Genomic DNA, 23281 nt, shown 5'->3' on the forward strand with positions numbered 1-23281 from the left:
AACTAACATTCATGGAGAATACAAAGAATGTGTATTTTTTAAAAACAAATGAAAATAGAAAGTGATTTGTTGGTTTCAGAAATTTAGATTACCATAAAGCAAGCTGAACCTCAGCTTGCAAGAAGTCCATTATGTGACAGCAGCATACTGAGGATTGTGCAGGAGAAGCTCCTAGAAGACTGTGCCCCAAGTATTCAGTTATAAATTACCATATTTTTCGCCCTATAGGGCGCACCAGCCCATAGGGCGCACCTAGTTTTTTTGGGGGGTGGGGAATAAAGAAAAAAAATCCCCCCCCAGGCACGGGGCTGGGGCCAGGGGAAGCCAGAGCTTCCCCCGACCCCGGCCCCAAGAACAGGCTGCTATCCGAAAGCCTAGGGAGCCCGGTGGGAACTCCCGCCGGGCTCCCCAGGCTTGCGGATATCTGCCCGAAGCCCGGGGCGCGCTACTCAGCACGCCCCAGGCTTCGGGATGCAGGCTGTTGTCCGCAAGCCTTGGGAGCCCGGCGGGAACTCCCGCCGGGCTCCCAAGGCTTGTGGATAGCTTCCTGAAGCCTGGAGAGTGAGAGGGGTCGGTGCGCACCAACGCTTCTCGCTCTCCAGGCTTCAGCGAAAGCCTGCATTCGCCTCATAGGATGCACACACATTTCCCCTTCATTTTTGGAGGGGAAAAAGTGCGTCCTATAGGGCAAAAAATACGGTAGCCTGCAACTTACATTTCAGAAACTTAAAATATATTAGAAATAGCAGAGAAATGAACCACTTGATAAGGAAAATGAGATTTTTTTTTTGAAAACACAAAGATCAAAGCTGCCGAATGTGTATTTTGTTTCAGTCTTGGCAAGAACAGTATATTTTGATCATATATTTATTTATTTATTTAATCAATCAATCAATCAATCAAAGAATGAAAGGCGGGCCAAAATAAGAAAGGACAAAGGAAAGGAACAACTCTAGCCAAATTTAGTCAAATCCCCCATTTGATTTTATTTTGAAGTCAAGCATATTAGTATTATGTAAATGAAATCCATACAAGCCTGTTGATTTTGAAAAATACATCTTCAGAGGAGCTTCCCACTTCTGCTTTAGTACTTTGGAACACAAAGAAGCCTGGGAAATAGTTCCTAGGACTCACCAAATCCAGAGAGGTCATCTGTAGGTCACCAACACTTCTTTACCCATATTGACCGCAATGCCCAAATGCTGATGGCAAACCCATTATCTCCTGGGCAATGGGTAGCATGTTATCAGTTATTAATAGTCATGTGATTTATACAGTGCCATCAGGTCCCTTATGCAGGAAGCTAACAATATAAATTTTGGCACAGGGGACAAGGGGAGGGAAATGGAGGCCAAGATGCACAGGGAAGCAATATGGAGTTGTTTCAGTTGCAAACATTTAGTGAGGCTTAGGCTAGCCAAGAGAACAGCTCTTGTGGGGTTTGTGGAGACCCAGACTGATGAATGAAGCTAGGCTTTTTGACCTATGAACTTTGGTCACTTGGGTTCTAACTTAAGAACTATGAGGTGTTTATTAGGAGGAGTTACATGTGATAACTTACATGGGAAAAAGGATGGTGTCTACCATTCATATTTGCACCAGTTTTAAAACCTGGTTAGCTCCTGCAGCTCCCAAGGACTACAGCTGCCAGGTGCCTTTGGGAGAAGTCAAGGCGGTGAAACCAGTTTCAAATGGGTTTAGATGTGTAGCGCAGATATTCCTCCTACACACTGTCCGTTGATGAAGAACAGCCAAGAGTGGCTTTATAAACTCCTTAAGCCTTGCTTTAATTCCTGGAAAACTATACAGAGGAGTTGTCAACGCAGCACTTGTGCACACCAGTTGCTTCTATGGTGCCAGTGAAATGTTTCAGTTACTATGCCCTCAAAAATTCACAGTGCATGAGAGACTTGTTTGCTTTGCTTTCTCAATTCTGGTTCACACTGGACCAGCCTCTCCTATGGTGAGCACTTCCCCTTATGTAGGGGCCACATTTCAGTGGATGCCAGGACTGCATGTTCAGAGGAGAGTGTAAAGAGTTTCTCTGTGGCTGAAGTAGGTGCCTTTATTCCCATTCATTTTGGGGAGGGGGGGGCTGATGTAGGGACCATGCCTATATACCATTTTGGGTCTCTGCCTCTTTCTGCTCCGTTAAGACATGGCAGCCATTTTATGCCACGTCCCATGGAAGCAATTTTGTGTTATGGGGTGAAATGTCAGTGGGAATGGGATAAAGTCATTTGTGCCCATTTGCAGAGAATTCAGCCATCCACAACTGCCCAATGTTCGCTGACTTCAATATCAAGAGATCTACCCTCAACGAAATCTTTTCCAGTAAAATCAGGGCAATTTTGCAATGGTACCTTTAAATTGCCTAATTATTAACTTCTGCTATACGAAAAAGTACCCAAGGCACACACGTCTGAAATTCTTATGTGTGTGTGTTTGTGTGTGTGCAACATCCATTCTTTTGCATGTTTAGCAATACTAATCATTATCCTCATCATTGTATAATAAATACAAAAGCTACAATGCTTTACTAAAATCAGCAATTTAACCATAATAGCATAATGGGGCACAGGGTAAGCTATGCCTATTATTTAATGTTTCAATCTTAGATAAACAACTTGTTCTGAAAAATGGTAGATTAGAGATAAATCAATAATAATGGGAAAAGCTGGCATTTCAAAGCATTATTTTGAATTGTTTACACTTTCTAAAAATAAAAGCCATATAGTATTTTGAGTTGCTTACTGGAAACCAAGCTATGATTGGCAGAACAGGGATATTTTATTGGGCAGAATTTAATTGTAGCAGCAAAAAAAGAAGAAAAAAGTATGGATTGTTAGAGGAAGCCAGTTGGATTTTTAAAGAGTGCAATTTGCAGTAAAACATTTCTTTACATGCTCATCTGTGGGAGGGTAACAGGCACCCTGAATGGCCTCCTGAGGCTAAACAACAGGTCTCAGACCTCCCACCTAACCCTCTGGAAGCCTCCTCTCACTAAAGGTTTCGCAGTGCATCCGCCTAGCAAGAAAACAGGCAGGCAAAAAACACTCCTGTCTTTGCGAGGCTGAACAATGGATCAGCACAGGGGGAAACAGAGCAGGGGATTCACGCATGCACTGTACAGAGAAAGTCATACAGATGTGCATTCAGGTTCTCACAAAGGTTGATCTGGAGTTTCAGTCATTACCTTAATGGCACTGAGATACTTGGACACAAGGACTAACAAGATGGCCACACAATAGCAAGAGAAAAGGTTGTGGGTAGTTGGGTCGTTTTTCTGAAATATTATTAACATAGCAGCCATGCAGAAAAAGGTAATGAAGGGGATTTTACATAGTGTGTGTGTGTGTGTGTGTGTGTGTGTGTGTGTACGAAAAATCTCAGTAATGTCTAGATCATAATCACGAGAAAACGCCACGCAAGAATCTCCTGGAGGGGAATGGGGTGGGGCAGAGGCGCCATTTCAGCTTACTGTAGCAAGAGCATGAAACACTGTATGAGACAAAAATACTATTCTTGGATAAACTCAGGTTAACATGTACCTTTGGCCATTCAAAAGAATCACTGTTGCGACTTTTTATACCTCATAACAACCAAAGGGAAGAAACAAAAAATCCTTTTGGGGTTGCCACGTCGAGGGTCACTTCACAAGACCTTATTTAGGGCCCCCATCCTGGCTGAAGCCATATTGTCTGGTAGGAGAGCGTGAAAGGAAAGCTATTGGCCACCATGTGGGGTAAGACCCCATGATAATGGTGGGCATAAGTCCCCTCGGGGGGGGGGGGAGCCAAGGTGGGAGTGCTTGCACTATCCCAGGTGAGAAAATGCGGTGGCGTCCCTGAATGATGAAGATGGCGGCTCAGAACCAAACCACTGGTCACAAGTGCATCATCTGGCGATGTTTTGCATGCTACTACTCTATTCTGAATTGGTATTATTTTCTCTTCCGTTTCATTTCAGTTATTTAATTGGCGTAGCTTTTCGTATGCAATGTTGTTACTTACTGATATTGTGATTTATAATGGTTTTGAGGTTTTTTAATTGTTATTGTTCACCTGATATGTTGTGAACCGCTTGGAGCAGTTTTGCAGAAAAGCGGCATTCAGGTAAAACAGATGAAGTAATATGAGGACCTAAAACTTAGTTGCTCCGAAAGAATAACCACAGGTAGACTGAAGCAGGGGCTGGTGGGGGCAGAGTAGAGATTTTCAATAGGGAACTCATTTCTATATATAGGACTTGGATCTCAAATCTGAATTTGTTGTCGTTTAGTCGTGTCCGACTCTTCGTGACCCCCTGGACCAGAGCACGCCAGGCACTTCTGTCTTCCACTGCCTCCCGCAGTCTGCTCAAACTCATGCTGGTAGCCTTGAGAACACTATCCAACCATCTCGTCCTCTGTCATCCCCTTCTCCTTGTGCCCTCCATCTTTCCCAACATCAGGGTCTTTTCCAGGGAGTCTTCTCTTCTCATGAGGTGGCCAAAGTATTGGAGCCTCAGCTTCACGATCAATCCTTCCAGTGAGCACTCAGGGCTGATTTCCTTAAGAATGGATAGGTTTGATCTTCTTGCAGTCCATGGGACTCTCAAGAGTCTCCTCCAGCACCATAATTCAAAAGCATCAATTCTTCGGCGATCAGCCTTCTTTATGGTCCAGCTCTCACTTCCATACATCACTACTGGGAAAACCATAGCTTTTACTATACGGACCTTTGTTGGCAAGGTGATGTCTCTACTTTTTAAGATGCTGTCTAAGTTTGTCATTGCTTTTCTCCCAAGAAGCAGGCGTCTTTTAATTGCGTGGATGCTGTCACCATCTGCAGCGATCATGGAGCCCAAGAAAGTAAAATCTCTCACTGCCTCCATTTCTTCCCCTTCTATTTGCCAGGAGGTGATGGGACCAGTTGCCATGATCTTTGTTTTTTTGATGTTGAGCTTCAGACCATATTTTGCGCTCTCCTCTTTCACCCTCATTAAAAGGTTCTTTAATTCCTCCTCACTTTCTGCCATCAAGGTTGTGTCATCTGCATATCTGAGGTTGTTGATATTTCTTCCGGCGATCTTAATTCCGGCTAGGGATTCATCCAGTCCAGCCTTTCGCATGATGAATTCTGCATATAAGTTAAATAAGCAGGGAGACAATATACAGCCTTGTCGTACTCCTTTCCCAATTTTGAACCAATCAGTTGTTCCATATCCAGTTCTAACTGTAGCTTCTTGTCCCACATAGAGATTTCTCAGGAGACAGATGAGGTGATCAGGCACTCCCATTTCTTTAAGAACTTGCCATAGTTTGCTGTAGTCAACACAGTCAAAGGCTTTTGCATAGTCAATGAAGAAGAAGTAGATGTCTTTCTGGAACTCTCTAGCTTTCTCCATAATCCAGCGCATGTTTGCAATTTGGTCTCTGGTTCCTCTGCCCCTTCGAAATCCAGCTTGCACTTCTGGGAGTTCTCGGTCCACATACTGCTTGAGCCTTCCTTGTAGATTTCTAAGCATAACCTTGCTAGCGTGTGAAATGAGTGCAATTGTGCGGTAGTTGGAGCATTCTTTGGCACTGCCCTTCTTTGGGATTGGGATGTAGACTGATCTTCTCCAATCCTCTGGCCACTGCTGAGTTTTCCAAACTTGCTGGCATATTGAGTGTAGCACCTTAACGGCATCATCTTTTAAAATTTTAAATAGTTCAGCTGGAATACCATCACTTCCACTGGCCTTGTTATTTGCAGTGCTTTCTAAGGCCCATTTGACTTCACTCTCCAGGATGTCTGGCTCAAGGTCAGCAACCACACGACCTGGGGTGTACGAGCCATCCATATCCTTCTGGTATAATTCCTCTGTGTACTCTTGCCACCTCTTCTTGATGTCTTCTGCTTCTGTTAGGTCCTTACCACTTTTGTCCTTTATTATGGTAATCGTTGTATGAAATGTTCCTTTCATATCTTCAATTTTCTTGAACAGATCTCTGGTTCTTCCCATTCTGTTGTTTTCCTCTATTTCTTTGCATTGCTTGTTTAAGAAGGCCTTCTTGTCTCTCCTTGCTATTTTTTGGAAATCTGCATTCAATTTCCTGTATCTTTCACTATCTCCCTCGCATTTTGCTTGCCTTCTCTCCCCCGCTATTTGTAAGGCCTCGTTGGACAGCCACTTTGCTTTCTTGCATTTCTTTTTCATTGGGATGGTTTTCGTTGCTGCCTCCTGTATAATGTTGCGAGCCTCCACCCATAGGTCTTCAGGCACTTTGTCCAGCAAATCTAAATCCTTAAACCTGTTTCTCACTTCCACTGTGTATTCATAAGGGATTTGGTTTAGATTGTATCTTACCGGCCCAGTGGTTTTTCCTACTTTCTTCAGTTTAAGCTTGAATTTTGCTATAAGAAGCTGATGATCTGAGCCACAGTCAGCTCCAGGTCTTGTTTTTGCTGACTATATAGAGCTTCTCAATCTTTGGCTGCAGAGAATATAATCAATCTGATTTCGATGCTGCCCATCTGGTGATGTCCATGTGTAGAGTCGTCTCTTGTGTTGTTGGAAAAGCGTGTTTGTGATGACCAGCTTGTTCTCTTGACAGAACTCTATTAGTCTTTGCCCTGCTTCGTTTTGATCTCCAAGGCCAAACTTGCCAGTTGTTCCTTTTATCTCTTGATTCCCTACTTTAGCATTCCAATCCCCTATAATGAGAAGAACATCCTTCTTTGGTGTCACTTCTATAAGGTCTTGTAAGTCTTCACAGAACTGGTCAATTTCAGTTTCTTCAGCACCAGTAGTTGGTGCATAAACTTGGATTACTGTGATGTTAAAAGGTCTGCCTTGGATTCGTATCAAAATCATTCTATCATTTTTGAGATTGTATCCCAGTACAGCTTTCACCACTCTTTTGTTGACTATGAGGGCCACTCCATTTCTTTTACGGGTTTCTTGCCCACAGTAGTAGATATGATAGTCATCCGAACTGAATTCGCCCATTCCCTCCATTTTAGTTCACTGATGCCCAGGATGTCAATATTTATTCTTGCCATCTCATCAAATCTGAATTACTCAGCATAAATCAGCCTTCCCCAACTGGATGCCCTCCAGAGGTTTTTGACTCCAGCTCCCCTCAGCTAGCATCACTAATGTACAAGGATGGCGTGAGATGTGGTCCAAAACATCTGCAGGGTGCCAGGTTGAGAAAGGCTAGCATAAATATAAGCTTCCAAAGCCCTCCTGTGAAAGCATGTATGCTCATGCTGGCACTCGTAGAAGAAGAAAAAGGGGTCATACACAATTCTAATTTATAGTAAGTAAATTACTTGCATCTCACTTTGTTCACAACAGCACAGGTTGATACATTACTCCTTAAGTTTTGAGGGGTTTCAGTATTCTGAGAAGGCTTTGTAAACTGAGAATAACAAAGAGTTTTGCAGCATCTTAAAGCATAACAATTTATGATAGCCTATTTTTTGTGGATTAGAGTCAGACGTACTCTAGCCCATGAAAGGTTATGCCATAAAATATTTTTTTGGTTCTTAAGGTGTCACAGAGTCTTGTTTTTTTGCTGGAAACTGTTACAATAAATCAAAAGTAGGCCTCTTTCAGTGTCCTTCATGCTACTACCTAAGGCTTATGGGTAAGAACAAAGCCCATTTCCCCTTGTGTCGTACATTTAAATATTCACCTCTACTGTTCTGAAACTTGCTCTATAAAATTCATTTTGCGTGCATTGCTTAATAATTGTAACTTCTGAATGTGGCACATCAAGTTTAAAAATGTTGTCATTGAGTTTGTTATAAAGTGCATGCATTTTTTAACCCTTTATGTATCTGGCCCAGTGTCTAGTGGAACACATTTTAAGACAGCATATCCTGTTCTCTCCCTGTGATTCACAGAGACACTGAAGAACCAATTGCTGCTGAAAGCAAAATTTCATGGCAGTACAGTATTTTTTTTCATATACTTTAAAACTGAAGAGCAGCTTATTCTGCGAATCGCCAATGCTATTACTATATAAGTAATTCAAATGAATGTCACAGTACATACCCATCTTTCGTCTGATCCACCACACCTCCAAGCAGCTGAACGGTTCTGGGATTAGGCACCCCATCTCCTATTATCTTCAGGAACCGCGTGACAAAGTCACTGGGGGACATGTAAAATTCACCATTTTTCTCAACACTTGCATACTGTAAAAAAGAAGAAGAATGTGGTTCTTAAATTACAAGGTAGCATTGCATCACTCGCACAGCCGACACAGTGCTGCCCCATGTGGTGCATCATAAAACTGCTGTGGGTTTGCAAACGCTCCCTTCTTTACTTCTCATGATGAGTGTCCCCTCCCCCCCCGCCGCCTTTCCTTATCCTCTCTGAGTGCTAACTATAGCTTGCCAAGACACCCAAATCATGGTTAGTGTATGCCCTCCAAAACAGGAATCAGAAGCTATGGTTCGAAGTTGATTTATATACTCCCTTTTCTGCTATTGCTGAACTCAAGAGTGGATTTACAACCCATAAGACACAAAAAGTTTGTTGTAGAACACCACAACTCGGTACAATATTGAACGCTAATCATATTTTGGAGGGCACTCCAAATGGTAACAATATTTTGCTAGTTTGGTTGTTGCAGCAAACCATGGTTAGCATTAAAAGGGAAGAAGGTATGCTTATCAATAGCTTGTTTCCATCCCACTGAACCAAGGACAGACAACGTGGCACCTTCCAGATGTGGTTGGACGACACTGGCCATGCTGGCTAGGGTTGATGGGAGTTGAAGTCCAGCAACATCTGGAGGGCATCACACTGCCTACCCTTTGCTCTAAACCATGGTTCAGAACATCATATGAATTGAGCCTGTATTTTGAGTCTTTGATCGCTGAGCAATCTCTTGCTTACTGCTGCCAGCAAATGCCAGTGGAACAGCTTTCAAAATATGAAATATGATCACTACTCTCTCTTATATGAACTTAACAAACACATGATTGTGCCCATTCATATGCATTCATACTTATCAGCCATGTGCAAAACATTACAGTTGCATGACTCTGACAACATTTTTTTTTTTTTTCAGATTTTACTCCCAAATATCTACCTCTTGGGAGTAAAAGAAGAAAAGAAACAGAAGTGAAAGCAGAAGTAAAACAAATTTTATTTGAAAACTAAAATTACTCCAGAAAGGAAAGAAAGCAATATGAAGAACAGTAATAAAAATGCCCTCAATACGCTATACTGGCCTAAACCCCATGAAATCATATAGTATTACACAGGAAGAGGGGATGGGGGAGAGAAGCACACAATACAATTGACATTTCTATTCTCCCCCCCCCCCCCAAGTATAGAGCTAAGTCCATAAACTGATAGAAAAAAGGGGGGAGTACAGGGATCGGGGGAAGAGATTGTGTGTACCTCTGAAGTTTTTAAGAGCAGCATTTATTACAGGAGCTGGTAGGCATTATTTGGGCTTTCAGCTTAACATTGTGGGTTGTTGTTGTTGTTGCTGTTTTTATTATTATTTTAATTTGCTGCCTATCTCTCACCTTTAGCCCCCAGGGTGGGCTGCAACAAATTAAAATGCATTGAAAACCATTCAGAACAACGTGCAATCACAAAAAAATTGGGTGCGTCCTAAAAATATAAAGGAAAGGGACCCACTGGTTCAAATTCCTAAAGCATGCTTCGCCAACAGGTGAGTGATTTTAGGATGAGGTGATACAGCACCATTTGCCTCTCGAGGCCACTTCATTTCCAGCCACAACTCAACATCTCCACCCCCATCGTTCTGCCCGGACACTGAGGTCCAGGGCCTTCTGGCAGTTCCCTCGCTGCGAGAAACCAAGTTACAGGAAACCAGGCAGAGGGACTTCTCGGTAGCGGCACCTGCCCTGTGGAACACCCTCTCATCAGATGTCAAGGAAGTAAACAACTACCAGACTTTTAAAAGACATCTGAAGGCAGCCCTGTTTAGGGAAGCTTTTAATGTTTGACAGACTATTGTATTTTAATATTTTGTTGGAAGCCACCCCAGAGTGGCTGGGGAAACCCAGCCAGATGGGCAGGGTAGAAATAATAAATTATTTATCATCATCATCATCATCATCATCATTATTATTATTAATAATTCAACTGGATGGCAGGCCAGAAGGAAAAGTTTCCACAGTTTCTTATGTCATGGTACCCAACACTCCCCAACTGCTCAGCTGCACATTTGTCCATGAGTCTTTTAACGTATGCTGACAACCTCCTGCTTATTACAAAGGGTATTCTTGTTATTAAAATTTTTCACCTCGCGACTACCACAGGCCACTTGGTGGCCTGTCTTTGGATATGCTGCACTTATGAGAAGGGTGGCAATGTGTCCCACTTTATAGAGGATAGTCTTTCATTGGAAGGGGTATCCAGTCCAAGAACCCAGAAGAGAGGAGAGCAGGGAGCGCCATGACATCGCCTCTCAGTGCTTCGCACCTGGACAGCAGACTGAGCAAGTACACCTGGGCCCAGCATTTCCCACTACGGTGAGATATACTGTATTTCGATTTGGATTATTATAAATATTTATAAATTTGCATCTGCACATTAAAATTAGCGCACGTAAACGTTATGCAAATTTGCGGTTCCCCTCCCCCTTTTTTGCAATGCATTTTCCTTTCTTTCTTTCTTTCTTTCTTTCTTTCTTTCTGGCAATGTGCACAGCCGTATCTGAAAAGCAGACTGGCTGGGACACCTGAAGATCCATGTCACTATCTCTGCATGCTGAAGGCAACCATGGACTTGTGCTACTCTAACAATTCCCCCCCCCCCCAATGTCTTAGGGCAAACATCTTGGAGACGGAGAAAACCGTGATATTCAAAGGATATTTAATTCAAAGGGAAGAGGCTTAATTTTATTTATAAAAACAAAACAAATCCATTGGCCATGGCCAAGCCCTTGGGTGCCCCTAAAGTAGTTCTCTGGATCCCAGCCATACTTTTTAAGTGTTATTAAAGTCGACTTCCCATTCCTTATCACCACTGCATTCGTTTAAAAGCCACAACTCTGCATATATTGAGGTCAGTAAAAATCCGATGGGGGGGGGAGGAATGCAAAATAGCTACTTTGCAAATGCACCGTAAATACTACAAAACTCCTTGGGCGGTGAGCGAAGGGACATTAAAAGGCAGCTGTAAATAAATTACAAGAGCACATAAGTTGCCACGTGTCACCTTAAAAAGAAAGATCTGTATCGCAGCAAGCAACATGTTCTGAGCAGGAAAGCCAAATTGCTAATTACTGTGGTATGTTTCTTTTCTGAGGTGGCCTGATAAAAACATTTGCTGCGATTCTCCACAGAACATTATCCACATGAAGTAACAAGTAAGTTAGGTGTCTACTACAATTTTGCAACCAACTTCAAAGACTTGGGTTTTGTTTTACGTTGCAATAGCTCTTGCAGAGCAAAGCCTGCTGCCAGATCCCATTGAATAAAGCCGTTGTTGCGCCTGACAAGTACCCTTACATTTTCTGTAAGTACATAACTCTTGGCTTCCCTCTGAGAGTTAAACTGTACGTGGTTTTTTGAGTTGTCTAGATTTAAACCATATATAGGTAAAGTAATTTCCTTCAGGCAAGTGTTTTATTGAAGCAAAGACCGAAACAGAAAACTATATAGCCCAAACATTTAATAATGTTGTATTTCTATCATTTCAAATTAATTGTTTGTGTTTCACCTGCAACATGTTCTATGTTTAGGAGCAAGCTTAGTGTGTTTGTTTCTCATATTTACAATCCTTCCGACGGCCCGGCCAACAAAACTATCACATTAAAACACATTAAAGAATCAAATCAAAATCAAGGCATGCGCTTATGCATGCATGCACACACAATTAAAAGCAATTTAAAACACAGCAGCAACATAAAATCAGCAACCTGATTAATAGGTGATATCACACACACACACACACATCCAGCTACACACTTTTATAACCAGCACACAGACCAAATCGATCTCATTGCAATCACCTGCCAGAAAATCTTTCCAAGTCTCAGGCTTGAAAACTTTTTAACACAACAGTTATCGAGAAACAAATCAAATAAGTCAGCCGTTTTCTGCTTCTACATTTCATTTTTTTTTCCAGGCTAGCCCCCCTGCTAAGACATTCAATAATAGAAAGCAGTACAAGGTTTCGATGTCCCCCTGTTCCTACCCACTGCGATTTATTCTTGTGTATTTGAAATCCAATCACGTACCCCCCACACTACATATAGAAAATGACCTTGAAAATGTCAGCTTGCTCATTTTGACTGAAGCCTAATCTCTTAGGTTATGGTAGGAGAGTTACAAGAAGTAGAGTTACTCTGAGGAAATTATCATGACAAAAGCGAGGGGGACACACACACATCAATTCTATTAGTTTGGGAATAAAGACTTTCGAAAAGGTGGTACTATGCAGTCATGTATTTTCCCTCCACTTTGGTAATTATACCTATGGAGAATTTGATATTACACAATAATGCCTAATGGCTTTTTGGTAAGTTCCTTCAAAATTCACACTGGATAATCATATATTTTAAATACTTGAGCATTAACTAGTTCAAGCCCATTTAAGTCCTTACAAATACAACAGAGGAATATATATTTTTTAAGTATCTCCAGAGAAAATATGTAACTAACCAAGGAATGTCACACTGATTGCAATGCATTTAACTGAAATGGAAAATGATGTGATAAAAATCCCATTCTAATGGTGTTATGTTTTGGTTTCCTTGGTATGTGTGGGTTGTTTGTTTGTTTTTAATAGAAATTTAATTGCCAATTTCAGCTAGTCTGTGTTATGACTCTGAAGCATCCTGAATAAGCTTGGTGTGAGGATGGTCTAGAAATAAAGGCACTATTAGGAATGTATGCCATTTTTGCAAACGCAACGTAGAAAATCCACAAAGGAAAAAATAATTTATATTCATAAATACACGTCAGGTTAGAATTAAATGTGTACTTATTTATCATCCTCCTACCAAGATTCTCAGAGCAGCACATGCGAATTTCTCAAAAAGTGTGCCATCCCAAAAAGTGTGCCATCCCATTTTATATGATAAGCCTGTTAAAGTAGCATAAAATATACAGGTTTGGAGCGACCTTTGTGCCTTCTCATTTATACCAGTTCATAGCTACTGGCTCGTCTTGCTATTGTTGGCTTTTCTGATATTGAAGTAGCTGAGAGACAGATCTCTCATTTCAAATTGTTATTATTTTTCCTTAATCCAGCTTTTAGAACAGCTTTTACTTTATGCAGCAAGTCCACTGGCTTTTCAGAGGCCCCAATTCTCACTGTTATAGGATGAGGTGGTATTATTATTATTATTATTATTATTATATTTGTATCTCACCAGGCGGAGGGAGACTTTCAAGCAGCTATTGTTTCCAGGTACAAACAAAACAAGAGACCCAGAAAGGCATTTGAATGAAACCATGCCATATATTCCCAAATAATTAGTTTGCTGGAACTGTACATTTAACTCCCCCCCACCTCTACTTGGTTTCTGTTGCACCCCCTTCTTCCACAATGCAGAAGCAACAGCCTAAGCCCATTTTTGGAAGTCCTCATTATAAACCTGGTGGTTTTGCTTACCTGGCATATTCTAGGAGCCAAAAGCAGATATGCAAAACCAATGCAGACATCAGGCTTCCATCACAATCTAGAAATCAGGAGCAAGCTGCAGGTTTGCATTCTTTCCATCTTGCTCTTGAATGTCTCCCTGAACAATGATTTGGCCTCTCTAACCATGGCTGAGAGCATTTCCAAACTCAGATTTAGAAACCAGTTTTCCAAGCCACAGCCCTAAACTTTGGTTAACAATTGAAAGATGGATGCTAAATCAACGCTGCAAGTAGCAATGGAAAACACAGCACACAACGCAGGGCAGAAAACAATTATGTGACCTGATCAATGATTACCTCCAATAAAATGTTTGCAGAAACAATCTTCAAGTTATTCCCTCTTACTCTCTTGTAGGGGCAGGGTGACTCTATTTGCATTTGCTCCCACCATTTGTTAGCAGTCTAATGATTTGGGAGAGATGGGGAAATGCTAATGAAAACAGTTCTAGACTGCAGTTCTAATTCACAGATCTTCTAAGAGAGACACACACACACACACACACACACACACACACAAACACACACACACACACACACACACACACACACAGAGCGCTCCATGTAGGAAACACTGAAATTTCTATTCTATTTGGGGGGACAGCTATATTTCCCCGAGTCTATACAATAATCATTCAAGAACATATTTGACTTCTTGGAGAGCATTGTTCAATTTTTGATAGTGGTATTTAAATCTAACATGGTAATAATACAGTGAATGATTAATGGTTAGAAGACTATCAAGAGATGAATAATGCAATAAGAGCTAAAGAAATGAAAAATTCAGGCTTTAACGGATAAAATATTTACTTTTAACATACCTTCAAAAATATTGTTTTCAACTCAGTTGGATCAGCTCTCTTGGTTAGAGCCACCTACAAGTAAATACAATTATATTAATATGCATAGTCTATACAAAGGATGTCAAAATGTCATTTTAAAAAAAGAAAGAGGATAATTCAAACAAAAGAATGAGCGATGAAAAATAAATGTTCTCCTCAAATAAATTAGACAGTGGTTTATGCGAGAAATAAATAAATAAATAAATACTTGTTTTAACATTTACACTTAATTATTTGATATTTTTGCTGGTGTTGTTCCTCTGAACCTGCCAAATCTTAAACAAGTGCACTCTGACTTTGCCCACATAGAGCCATCAACCACAGGAACTGATTTTATTTTTATAACATGAGTGCCCAATCCTGAGTACTAGGGACATGCAATGACACATTTTTAAGAGAGAGAGAGAGAGAGAGAGAGAGAGAGAGAGAGAGAGAGAGACATGCCATTAAAATATAAAGTATTTAATAGTAAATACTTAGCAATTAAAACCAGTCCTAACAAGAAGTTTTCCATCACTTCTAGAAAAACTCTATTGTTTTGATCAGTCTGAAAGGCAGCCGTCAAGAATGACTCTGCACTCACCTGCTGTTCAAAGCTGGGGCAGAAATGATACAAGGTTGAGAGTTGAAGATACTCTCAGACAGACTTATGGATCATGATTACAAAATAAGGGAAGGGGCTATCTTTCTCAATGGTGCAGGGTAGCTGTACTTGATGACCCAACAACCAAATAATATTCCAGCCATGCAGTTTGCTGTGGGGCTACAATGAGTAGCAACTACACCTGCAGCAAAGCGCACTTGCCCAGCCGCAACCCCCTCTAGTACCAAGTTTCACTTCCAGAGTTTGGGAAGCAAAGCACAGTGTTACTGGAGTCACTACAGTCACAAGGTATCTCCCTTTCCTGACTCATAACTCTTTAAGTGCAGGAGGACAGCTTGGCTGGCCAGAGCATGTGGCCACCTCTGATGGGGGGACCTTGCACCCAACTCTCACGAACTGGGTTTTAGTCATGAGATCTTTTCCCAGCCATACCTGGAAGAGCCAGGGATTGGAAACGGCACCTTCTGCATGCACAGCAAATGTTCTACCTCTCTAACCTAAAACCCTTCTTCCGTGATTGCCCTCCGCAGAACTTCCCCAGCCTCCTCTAGAGGAGAGATAAGGGAGTTAGCTAGAGGTATCTCACCTTGGTAAGAAAGCTCTGCTCTCTCTGAACTGTATCTAAGCCAGGCTGCTCTAGCTCCTTGCAGTGTGGAAAGACTAGAATTGGTAATATGAACTGGCTTTATTCATCTGCTTATTTATTTTTGTCTGCTGACACACAGATGCTGAGCAAAATTAAATGTAATTACGTCTGTATTATTTCTTTGCATTCTTTAATTTTTTCTATGTTTATTGATTTTTGGGGGGTCTTATTTGAATTTATTTATGTATTTCCTAGCACATCTTTGTGTGTGCAAATGTTTTGCATTTCACTAATAAGCGGGTGCTTGTTGTGAGTTGCTTTGGGCACAGTTCAGTGTGGGAAATAGAAACAAATTAAACTTAAAATTAATCCTAACAATAATGGAGGTTTTTTTAAAAAAATCTAATGTAGGCTTTAAAAAAAGTGTAAGAGCATATGATACGTGATACTAGAAGAATCCTTTTTATATTCAAGCCACATCCTCTATATTAAGATGGCTATTGACTTTGAATGATCTGGGGAAAGAAACGTTGTCCTACTCCCATAAACACACATCAATAAGGAGATATATTCTTTGGTGTTTATCATAGTGGTTATAAGAAAGAGACAAAACATCTGAGCTGCCCTCCTGCGAATATGGACCCTGGAAACAAATGGGCACAGCATGGCCAAGAGTGCAGATGTGTGAACGTTTGTATACATAATGCAGATCAACACAATGCAATCTCCCAGTACCTAATAATAATAATAATTTTATTATTTATACCCCACCCATCCAAAACATCTTTTATGGAAACAAACTCCCACCCTAAATCAAGGTGTGTCCTCTCACTTTAGCCCATGCCTCTCATTAGAACTAAACACCACACAGCAAGATACATTAATGCATTAGGAAGAAAGCGCATGCTTTTAGATGCTAGCTATTTGGGGGTTAATGATGTTTGGTTGCTTTTTCCTTCCAAAACTCACCGAAACGACATGAGCAATTGTGGGGTAGATAGCCAGAAAATGTGTGTTATCCAAGTGTACATGCTGTCCTAAGTGTCATAATCTTGCGCTAAGACAGTTATTTACTTGAGAGCCCATTCACAAGGCTTTGTGCTCTCTGTGGCAGACTGGACCCAAATTCAATGAATTCCACAACCTCCACAAGAAATCTTTCCCCAGTACAAAAGTAGCATGCCACCCTATCCATCACTCCTTCACCTACAAAAGGACAACAACATTTTAGGAGCAGTCCAGAATTCTGCAAAACGCTTCGGGGCCAAACTCTCTCCTCGCCCTCACTCCCCGAAAATACTAAATTTCTAAAAGCATGTAGGGGAGCAGGACATGAAAGGAGTCTCCGGAGCTCCCTCACACGCAGGAGCCCAGCTGGGGAGGGGGCAGCAGGAAAGGGATGTTCTGCTGCCTCTCCCCTGCATCACTTCCACCCCGTGGCAAGCTTGACCCAGGACTACTCAGCCTGGCAGCACCGGGCCATAGTGCAACATGAGTCCAGTGGACCTCAGCCCACTCGTCCTCCCTCCTTCTCGGCCAGCCCAGGGGCGGCGCACAGCACGTGCAGTCGTGCCGCACTACAGACCCCCTGCCCGATGTGGACCACCCCCCCACGCCCGCCCCTGGCTAGTTACGCTACTAGTCAAGATCGCATCATTGCGCCATGCTAACATACAATACTTGATTCATATTTCAACCACAGCACCTGCAACTACAGGCAACCCCCAATTTGCACGGGGGTTGTGTTCTGGGTCACTGCGCACATCGACGGAGCATGCCTAAGCCCAGGTCACCCTGTTCCACCCTCTTCTGGGTCAAAAATGGTGCATGCTACACAGTTGTGTGTGCTTTGAGCGTGAGCAAAATGGTTATTCCTTGGAAATGGAAACAGAAGCTGTAGCCAAACCATAGTTCATGTAGTATGAGCAATACAGCTACCCTGCTTGAGCAAAACTGCAAGCCCTCAACGTGAGGAACAAAGCCTAGCCCTAGCAGGTGGCTAAACTGCAGCCCAAGTCCAACTCAAGACAGCAGTCTACAGGTATCCAGATGGCTAGGCTGCGTCAGGCAGGGCAGGACCTGGGACAGCTCCTAATGCAGATTCCCAACAGTTATAGAAAAGAAACAAAAGGCTTGTCTTTACTTCACCATCGACTGCACGAGAGCCTAAGAGCAGAGAGCTAGCTTTCAAAGTATATCTCAGAAATGGGCTTTAAATTGCTTTTCACATGGTAGTTTGGGATATCGAACACTATGTTCTTTTTAGCATATTAGCAGTGAACATATTCTCCTTCTGAAACCAAAGTAGCACCATCCATACACAAAGCAAGAGGTATTGGCAGGCTTTGTGGAACCCCATGTTTTGCAGAAGTACAAAAAAATAATCCTAAATGCGAGGGGATAGCTCAGTAGACATGAAATACTGGCTGGCTGTTGGATGAAAACTGAGGGGAGAGGAATGGAGTACCTGAGAAAATGAAGTGGCTGGCTTTTGTGTTTAACAACAGCACACTTTTGTTTCAGGTACTGCAAATGTTCCTAAATCCAGGCTGCCAGAACAAACAAACTCAGCTGTGTTAGACAAACTAACTTGACCTAAAAAAGGATTATTTCATTATTGAGTTTCCAGAGGGGTACAAAAGACAAACAGCTGTGCAAAAGCCATCCTCTTACACCCCAGATTTTATTTATCCTCTCCCCCCTCCCCCCCACAGTCCGTGACCCAGTACACCCGGTTGTCAGCATCCTCTTCTGAATGAATGGCACTTGTGCTTTTCCAGCACTGTCAGAATCCAAGTTAAGAACCTTGATTGTGGTATAGAATGATGAACCGATACGGCCACTACGGCGTGTCGCAAAATGCAATCAGCAGGTTTACAAGCAGATTGCAACAAGGGTGCAATATTCCCAACTGTCTGATCAGACAAACAGGGCAGAGAATAGGTAGCAGTGCTAGAAAACAACAACAAGTCCAGAAAGGGGGAGTTGGGCAGATGGGAATCAATAATCTGGCCTTATTAATGGCTAACTAGGCATTTCCCTCACTGTACTAGTAAATCAAAGTCCAGTCCTTCAAATATAGTGAAGTGCTCAGGTTCAGCTACAATGAACCTGAAACACTACTAAGCGGACATCAGATGGTAGGGACTAGTGAAATGGCTGAAAGGGGAAAGTGGATCAGCAGGCAGGGTATTCATTAAGGAACAAAAAGAAACAAATCCTAGCAAGGGTTTTTGATTCTCTGCACCACAGGTAAAAGTTTGTTTGTTTGTTTAGTTATTTATTTTAAAAGAGGACTTTTGGTGTTTATTCAGAATACAGGTCAGAGTGAAAACCTGGACCCTATCCTTATAGCAACACTGGGAAAGGGTGATAATACACATTTTAGGTAGCCACTAAGAACACCTTCCAAGGTTTTGAATCATCATCAACGCCCCAAATTACAAGATGACGAGTACCTGCCCCAAGGAACTTACAATGTAATTTTTTAAATTAAAAAACCCCTTTTTTAATATTCAAAACAAATTGCAATAGAACAAAACCATAAAAGACAACTCTGAATTCACAATTAATACAATGTAAAATTTGGCAAAGGAGGGGCAGTAGAGAAAGGGGAAAGACATGGGGATACTTGGTAGTTGTATAAGTCACAGATTTGCTAGCTGAGGGATCATGGTAGGACATTTGGGGCTTTATAGGGGGAAAGTTGCATTTTTCCTATCTAACTGGAAGCTACTGCAGATGCAAGAGCACAGGTATAATACACACCTCCCACCATGCCATCTGCAAAAGGAGGCTGGCCAGCAGGGTATGCATCTGCTAAAGACTGGCATTACATAGTAATAAAGGGAATATTCACAATACTTTATTAGGATTTTTTTAACTCTAAGCTTCCCAAGCAAATGTAGCTGCTAGGATAAAGAGGGTGCATTTGTTTTGTTTTGTTTGTTTGTTTGTTTGAAGGCATTTATATACCGCAGAATATTTACTATCATGATGGAGCTTAGGAACAATCTTATCATCTAATTAAATCAAAAACAAGAACCACATTAAAATGCCAAGGAATTGGCATATTTTGCAAAGCCCAAGGAAAGAGCTGCAACACCTGCCTGGCAGCTTTTCATCAAAACTGGAAGCCTTCCAATCCATCGATCTTTTCGAGCCCCATGTCTTCCTCCTCCCACACACCTTCCACTATGACTGCAGCATAACAACATGGGCATCCATCATCTTTCTACGCCTGTTATTTCTTGTACTTGAAGAAAATGGAAGTTTAACCTTCAAATGCTGAACTGATGAAACACATTAGGTAGAGTCCACCGCCCACTCTGCTGCTCTCACTGCAAAGCATACCAACAAAGCAATAAGAGACAGACAATCTGCTTCTCACTCACTAGGCACCTAGAAACACACGCCGGTGCTCCTAAGTTTCTTGTACTGAAAGGGAAGCAGCAGTTTGTGCCTATTGTTGCTGGTGGCGGTTTTATCCTCCAAGATATCAAGGGACACCTTGGAACAAGGATTGTGTTCCAAGTCTGTCCGTAGCGCTGACATGCATGATTTTAGGCTTGTTCTTGTTCGGTGGCCTTTATTGGTGAGCCTGACTGGCATACGTAGTACCCATTTAACAAAACTTAGGATGATTTCATATTTCCTTTACAAAACAGCAGCTGAGCGAACTGGGCTGACCTGCATACAACCTAAGTGAAATACAACCAGTCGTCCTCTTGAGAACTGACCAGCTCTGCTTAGCAAGTTTTAGCTAGGACTGCCACTATTTTATTAAAGGCACTTGGGAAGCTCTTCTGAGAGCTCCCCAAGCCTGCAAAATTGCAGCAGGCTTTTTTTATTCTCCTGCAACTTTAAAAGCAGAGCAGACAGCATGCCATCATCATATATTGGGAGTCTTTAACCCTCCAGAATTTGCTGAATGGCAACTCCCATCTTCTGTGGCCACTGACCACGTCTGCTGGGGCTGATGGGAGTTGTAGTTCAGCAACATCTGGGGGACCCAAAGGTTCCTCACACTTGACATATGCCTTCATTTCATAATTTAACACCACTATCTTCATTTCACATCCACAGCATGAGGGTGTTTTAATTTAAAAGTGAGTGTCACGTTGATAGTCCTACAGCACACGGTACTTATTTGCAAAAATATTTTAGATTGCCTTTCAACCCTAAAGAAGGCCCTCAAGACAGTTAACAAGCAAATATAACAGAAAGGAGGGTAGATTTTGAGTTGGTCCCATTTTGCTAGGGAGTCTTGAAATTTGTATAGATCTGGTTCTCAGTAAGCATGCTGTTTTACTGTTTGTTTTTGGAGACTAATCTGTGTGTATAGATGTCCTATCTACGCAAACACAAACAACAAAATAAAAATGCAACTCTTTTCATTTATAAAAACATGCATTAATAAAAGCATGCAATAGACAAAGACTTTGAATTTCTCCCAGTAATTGGTACCGGTAGCATGCTTGGCTATTGCTACGGCTTGCAAAAAAAAGTGTGTTTTGAGCTCATCAAAAACTTTTATGGAATGAGACCTTGGAGATCCACTGCCAATCAGTCAGAATAGACAGTGCTAGGCTAGAAAAGCAAGTATTTACTAGGCTCGCAGGAGGCCGGTTTGTATGTTCTATGTAGGTAGAAAGCCAAAGGTTTGTTACCCTCCCTTCTCTGGCAGGTTCCAGGGAGGGTTACAACAACTTTAAATTTATAACAGTTAAAACAGATTACAATTACAGGAATAGGGTGGGCCCTGAAAACATGCGTCTCAGGTGCCAATAGCCTGGGAAAACAGGTGCGTCTTCAGCATTCACCAAAAGTGAAGAAACCAGACGCACCTCTGTGGGTAAGGAATTCCCCAACATTATTGATGGTGCTACTGTAAAGGGATGGCCAAAAGTATGGAATGGAATAAAAGGCTGTTAACATTCATGGCTAGCAACATGACAGCCACTAATTTTATTTATGTATAAAAATATTTATATACCAGTATATCATGGAAAGCAATGATGTCCACATATAGTAAAAACACATACAAAATTTAAAATCAGAGACCATTCAATAAGACAATCACTGAAAAGCAAGCACAATGCATGCACAGTTTCTCCCAACCTAGTGCCCTCCAGATGTTCTGGGTGACAACTGCATTCCAGACAGGCCATTCAGCATCTGGCTGGAGAGGAGGGGAACTGGAGTCCAAAATATCGGGAGGACACCAGGTTGAGAAAGGCTGCCTTGGTGGAATAGTGCTTTCACTCATAATCCAATTTTCAACAATCCCATCTGCCTACTCCAACCTTCTTCACCATAACTTGTTCTGGAAGATCTCCCAATCCTCACCAACATATGATAGGGATGAGGCAGACCAGTGAAAATTAGGTATCCCACTTCACATGAGCATAAGAGCTTTCTGCTAATGACAATCCACCAATGGGTACAACCCACCCAATCTGTTCCAACTTGTCAAGGTTCGATTTCAAAGTCATCACAGTTGGCTTATGCAGATCACCTTAGCAAGGCAAGTTGGGTAAAATATGCAGGAGTGGAGGTTATTTACTACAAAAGTTTGCTGCACTAATTTGCTAGCAAGACCTATCCTATTTGTAGAACCCTTGTCATGAATAAGTAGGAGGAGGAACTGGGCTGGAGAAAATAAAATCCTATAGATAAAGTGCCCCACCTAATAATTGTGTGACAGGAACTATGTAAAAATAACTGACAGGTAAATGCATTTTGTTTCAGTGCAATGTTTTCTTTTTTGACTGAGCACAGAAGTTAACTTTTAAACATTGCATTTATAATCAGATCTGTCTGTTCCTGTCTATTCAAAATGCTACACCTCAGTAGCTGAGTGTGTGAGTGGGTACAAATCCATGTGCATGCATGAATCCATTTCTCGGATCTTAAAAAGAGGGGCGGGGGACTAAAATGCATATGCGTAATGGAAACAGACAACATCACCTTCAAGTAACCACATTTTTCTGTATTATAAATAGTAAAGAGGGGAAAGTCTCAAAGTCAAGAATCTTTCTTTAGAATTAAAAAAGCAAAATGAACACCAGTATGGTACCACTCTGGTTCGAATGTATTATGCTACTGGAAAATAAAATCAGGACTTATTTAGAAAGCCACTCTCTCTTTGTAAACATGCTACAGCAAATTATGTACAGTGGTACCTTGGTTCCCATACAGCTTGGCTCCCAAACACCGCAAACCAGGAAGTAAGTGTTCCAGTTTGTGAACGTTTTTCGGAAGCCGAATGTCCTACACAGCTTCCAATTGAGTCCAGAAAGCTCCTGCAGCCAATCGGAAGCCGCGCCTTGATTTTCAAATGGTTTCGGGAGTCGAACGGACTCCTGGAACGGATTAAGTTTGAGAACCAAGGTACCACTGTATATGCCATGAGAATATAGGTACACTGCTGTCAGATCCAGCCAGCAAAGCCAATGGGAGTTGCAGTCCAACAACATCTGAGTTCTCCATTTGCAGTCATACTGAAGAACATGAAAGCTGACTTCATGAAAAAGTTTTGCCATTGGCCTCAGTAGGATATGAATTGCACCCAAAGGTAGCAACAGTACTCTGTTGTGAACTGGGAGTTCTCAAGGCCAGGAATGGTAAAAACTAGTTG

At 41.8% G+C, this 23281-nt stretch overlaps 1 protein-coding gene across 2 annotated transcripts in view; it reads right to left on the reverse strand.

The window, feature by feature from the left end:
- Positions 1–23281, reverse strand: part of SLC25A13 (solute carrier family 25 member 13) — a 109633-nt gene that overhangs the window by 73184 nt on the left and 13168 nt on the right. For both annotated transcript variants that reach the window (XM_080974770.1, XM_080974771.1), the window contains 2 exons: positions 14432–14485; positions 8029–8171 (listed from right to left, as the gene is read on the reverse strand). In XM_080974770.1, the coding sequence (XP_080830896.1) occupies positions 8029–8171; positions 14432–14485 (197 nt within the window). The remainder of the gene's footprint in view (positions 1–8028; positions 8172–14431; positions 14486–23281) is intronic.

Source organism: Podarcis pityusensis (assembly GCF_964106645.2).
Source record: "Podarcis pityusensis genome assembly, chromosome: 12".
Classification (NCBI taxonomy): domain Eukaryota; kingdom Metazoa; phylum Chordata; class Lepidosauria; order Squamata; family Lacertidae; genus Podarcis; species Podarcis pityusensis.